Source organism: Corvus brachyrhynchos, unplaced genomic scaffold, assembly GCF_000691975.1.
Source record: "Corvus brachyrhynchos isolate BGI_N302 unplaced genomic scaffold, ASM69197v1 scaffold59, whole genome shotgun sequence".
NCBI classification, from domain to species: Eukaryota; Metazoa; Chordata; class Aves; order Passeriformes; family Corvidae; genus Corvus; species Corvus brachyrhynchos.
Window position 1 is genome coordinate 2,792,279 of NW_008246054.1, and position 4,005 is coordinate 2,796,283.

The following is a 4,005-nucleotide window of genomic DNA, read 5'->3' on the forward strand; positions in this document are numbered from 1 at the left end:
TGCCGGAGACGTGTGTGCGCCGGCGGTGGTTGTTGTGTCAGGTGCTACCGTTCTGGCAGGCGTTGGGCATCAGCTGGCACTCGTCCACGTCCTCAGTGCAGTACTGACCTGCCAGGGGACAGGGCACCTGCATGAAACTGGCACTGACCCACTCCCGGTGTGAAGCAGGACAGCTCTGCCCACACTGTGCCCACCATCCCCCTGGGCAGGACCCGTGCTCCCAGCCCAGCCCTGTGCCACCCTCACTGCCGGCATTACCTGTCCACTCCGGTGGGCACTGGCAGTTGTAGGTGTTGACGCCATCCACACAGGTGCCCCCATTCTTGCAGTTGTTGCCCGGACAGTCATTGATGTTCTCCTCACAGTTCTGACCCGTGAACCCTGCACAGACGAGACATCAGCCGTGATGCCAACTCACCCACTGGCTGTGTCACCACCTTGTCCCTTGCCACCCCCCACCACCAGCAGGGTGTTTGCTATCAGGTGTTGAGTGTGTGCCAGGCTGGCTTTGAAGCCTGGTTTCATCTTCATCCCTACTCTGCCTCTGCTGGAGCCTGGCAGGCAGCAGCTTCCTCTGCACAGGGCAGGGTGTCCCTGGTGCCAGAGCCTCCAGCTCTGGAGACACTTGCCCCAAGCAGTGGAGGATCTGACTCCACACCAGTGGGAACAAAGCAGGGCTGCTCCCACAAAGGCTTGTGGCACTCAGTGCTGAATCATCGGCTTTAATTTCACTTGTAAAGAGCCTCAGCAGCAGCGCTCGCCTCTGAGGGGGATCCAAGTCCCTGCCAGGGCAAGCCACCATCCCACAGGGCGCTGGGCTCATCCCAGCCCACCTCCTGCTTGGGTTTGTTATCACCTCCAGCTGATAGCATGGAAACCCTGCCACCCCCAGCCTCTCCAGCAGGAAGAAAGCAGCCAGGCCCTTCTCAGGACATCTGCCAAGCCACCTCTGGCTGACATTTGTGTTAAAAGCTGCATTTACTCTACAACCCCCAAAGCTCCTGACCCAGGTGCTTGGGGTTTGGGATGGCAATGCCAGCCCACAGTGCCAGTGTCCATCTGCAGCTCCCCCAAATTCTCCAGGGCATTCTGCAGCTCCAGACCAGGCTGCTCCCTGCACAGATAGCTCAAAATGTCACCTCCACAGGTAAGGACCAGGTGCCCAGACTCATCCTCTGTGGGACCCCAGACCCTGGCCCATCTGGGAGCTTTCCCCTCGTTCTCTCCATGTTTTCCTCTCCCCAGCCCCATCACATGGGGAGCAGCCACAGCTTTTTATGATTGCTGGTAGGAGTCCAGACCAGATAACATTGATTTGCACCTCACTTTTTAGCAGCTGGGCTGAACCTGAGCAGCAATAACTCGCAATGTCCTAGATACCAGGATTAACTCATTTTGAACCATCCAAATGAGTAATTAGTATGGCAATTACTTTAAACTCAGGGTTACGTTCTGCAGCGATGGCACGATAAAACAGCCAAGATTAGTTTAACTTGAAGAAACCCGGTAGGGCCAGGCCTCTCTGGGAATGAAAAGGGGACATTGTTCCAGGTTTGCTGTGCCACATACCAGCATATCAATCACCCCCTTATCATGAGGAACAGCCCCCCCGTCCCTCTGCCTCTGCTGCTGGTGCAGCTCCTGCACCGTGTGGGACGGAGGAGGTGCTGAGGGACCCCCTGTTCCCCGGAGCAGGGGCTGTGCCACCCCACGGGAGGTGAACCAGCTCTTGCATGATGCAAATCTCCTGGAAGCGGCCCACGGAGCCGCAGCTGGGCGTGACAGCACTGATCCTGCCGGGAGCAGGGATCTCCCCCAGGGCCGTGCCTCACCCCGCCGTGCCCGACGCTCGGGCTGCTCAGGGAAAGTGCCTTGTCAGCAGAACGGCAGGGCAGGGCCAGCACAGCTCCTGCTGCCACCTCCACCTGCCCGTCCCTGCGGCAGCGCCGCTCCGGCGGGACAGGGCTCGGAGCTGCTCCAACGGAGCATCGCCGCCGGGAGCTCATCCTGCAAGGAAAGGCTTCCTTCCTGGCACTGCTCGCCCGCTCAGCCCCACACCTCACTGTCCCTAAGGACAGGAGCTTTGCTCCAGCCCGGGTGCGCAGGGGTGGAGGTGAGGCAGGAGATGCTGCAGGGATCTGTTCTGGATGGCTAATGGGATTCCTGAGTTACTGCAACCAAAAGCTTTGGGAAGGGGATGGAACCTCTGAACCTGTGTCAGGCATCAAGACAAGATCCCCCACACTGCTCGCAGGGATCACTTATCTTCCCCTAAGGTGGGCTGGCTGCCAGCAGGATGTAGGGGTCTGTGCCATCTGGGAGACCCCATCCCCACCCTGATGCCACGTCTGCAGCAGAGATGGGGCAGGAGCTACAGGGAGGGAGGCTGGAGCTCCCCATGGCAATGCCCAGCCCTGCCCAGGGTGCAGAGCAGAGAAGCCACCCAACCTTCATCCTGCCCTGGCCACTGCTGGGCTATGGGTGACCAGAGGATCAAACCAATCCCACAAGGGACTCCTCAGGCAGCGCAGTGCTGCCCACAGCTTCCTTCCCAGGGACAGGGCGGGGGCATCCCCTCCACATCTGCTACAGCTGGCCAGTGTGCTTGGCTCGGGTGAGGAGCAGCGCTCATCCCAGCAAACACAACCTGGTCTGAGTGTGGCTCTGGGCTGAAACTCCATGGTTTCATTTCTCCAGCTGACCCAGGGATGGGCGGAGCGTGGAGCTGCTCAGTCCCTTCCTCCCCCTGCCCTGACTGCGCTGCAGACCCACTCTCCGAGGGCAGAAGTGAAAGGGCTTGGTGGGGTCAGGGGGCCTTGTCACAGCTGCTGTTCCTCTCGAGGGCTTGCAGGGTGCCAAGCTCCTTTCCAGGGTGCCAAGCTCCTTTCCAGGGTGCCAAGATCCTTTCCAGAGTGCTGAGCTCCCAGGACAGCCCCCACAAGGAGCCCTCCATGCCAGAGACTGCAATCCTGCTGGGCTCCTCCAGAGCCTGCCGGAGGGAGCAGCAGCGAGCACGGAGAGGGTCTTCCTTCCCCAGCTCCATTAGCACTCGGAAACTTTCCAAAATAGCTATTCCGGGCTAATTATTCCATTCTGGAAGTAGATTAAGCTAAAGCGGAAAAAGGCACTCTTATTCTGGAATATGAGCATCCGCACAGGGGCCTTCTTGTTTTGGAAGAGCTATTTTGGTGAAGCACAAAGTATATAAAGCCCCCAGATGAACTCTCCTCCTCGGGCATCGCTGCCCAACGTCTTCCCAAAAGCACGTGACACAACGAGCCCACAACCAGAGGGTTTTCTCCCTCCCACAGCCGCAGCTTGCAGGAAATTCGGCCACTACTCATTTAGGGTGGACTAAGGTGCTGCAAGAGGGTCCCCCCATCCCTTTCCCTCCCTACCTGGCAGGCAGGTGCAGTCGTAGGTGGTGTCTCCGATCTGGCGGCAGGTGCCCCCGTTCTGGCAGGGCGAGGGGTTGCAGGGCACGTAGAGGTGCTCGCAGTTCTGCCCGGTGTAGGCCGGCTTGCAGGAGCACTGGTAGGTGCCCACCTCGTTGGTGCAGCTGCCCCCGTTCTTGCAGACGGGTGGGGAGATGTTGCACTCGTTGACGTCCTGCTTGCAGTTGGCGCCGTGGAAGCCGGCGGTGCAGCGGCAGATGTAGTGGGCTTCGAAGGGCACGCACTGGCCCCCGTTGGCGCAGGGGTTGGAGGCGCAGGGGTCGGCCTGCTGGCAGGTTTTGCCTGGGGAGGGCAGGGAGGGAGGGTGAGGATGCAAACAGCAGCTCAGCTCTTGCTGGCAGTGATCTACACCGCGGTGCAGACCTGGATCTGGGGCTGGTGGTAACTAATTCCCCCACCTCAAACCTCACTGTGCAGGAAGATCACAGTTCCCCCAGCTGGGACCCACCCAAACTCAGGTTTGTAGCCCACCCTCCCCACCTCTCTGAGCCCAAAATGAGAGGCAGCTGTCCACCCACAGGGCTAACCCCTGTCGCAGGCCATCCTTCCC

The 4,005-nt window shown here is 59.8% G+C and overlaps 1 protein-coding gene across 1 annotated transcript in view; it reads right to left on the bottom strand.

The window, feature by feature from the left end:
- The window catches only part of NOTCH1 (notch 1), a gene marked incomplete at its 3' end in the record, with an annotated part of 21,487 nt that extends 17,489 nt beyond the window's left edge, over positions 1-3,998 (bottom strand). The window contains exons 1-4 of the mRNA XM_017745400.1: positions 3,983-3,998; positions 3,399-3,737; positions 259-381; positions 12-65 (exon numbers count right to left, since the gene is read on the bottom strand). Coding sequence (XP_017600889.1) covers positions 12-65; positions 259-381; positions 3,399-3,737; positions 3,983-3,998 — 532 coding nt within the window. The remainder of the gene's footprint in view (positions 1-11; positions 66-258; positions 382-3,398; positions 3,738-3,982) is intronic.
- Between the last annotated feature and the right edge of the window lie 7 nt (positions 3,999-4,005).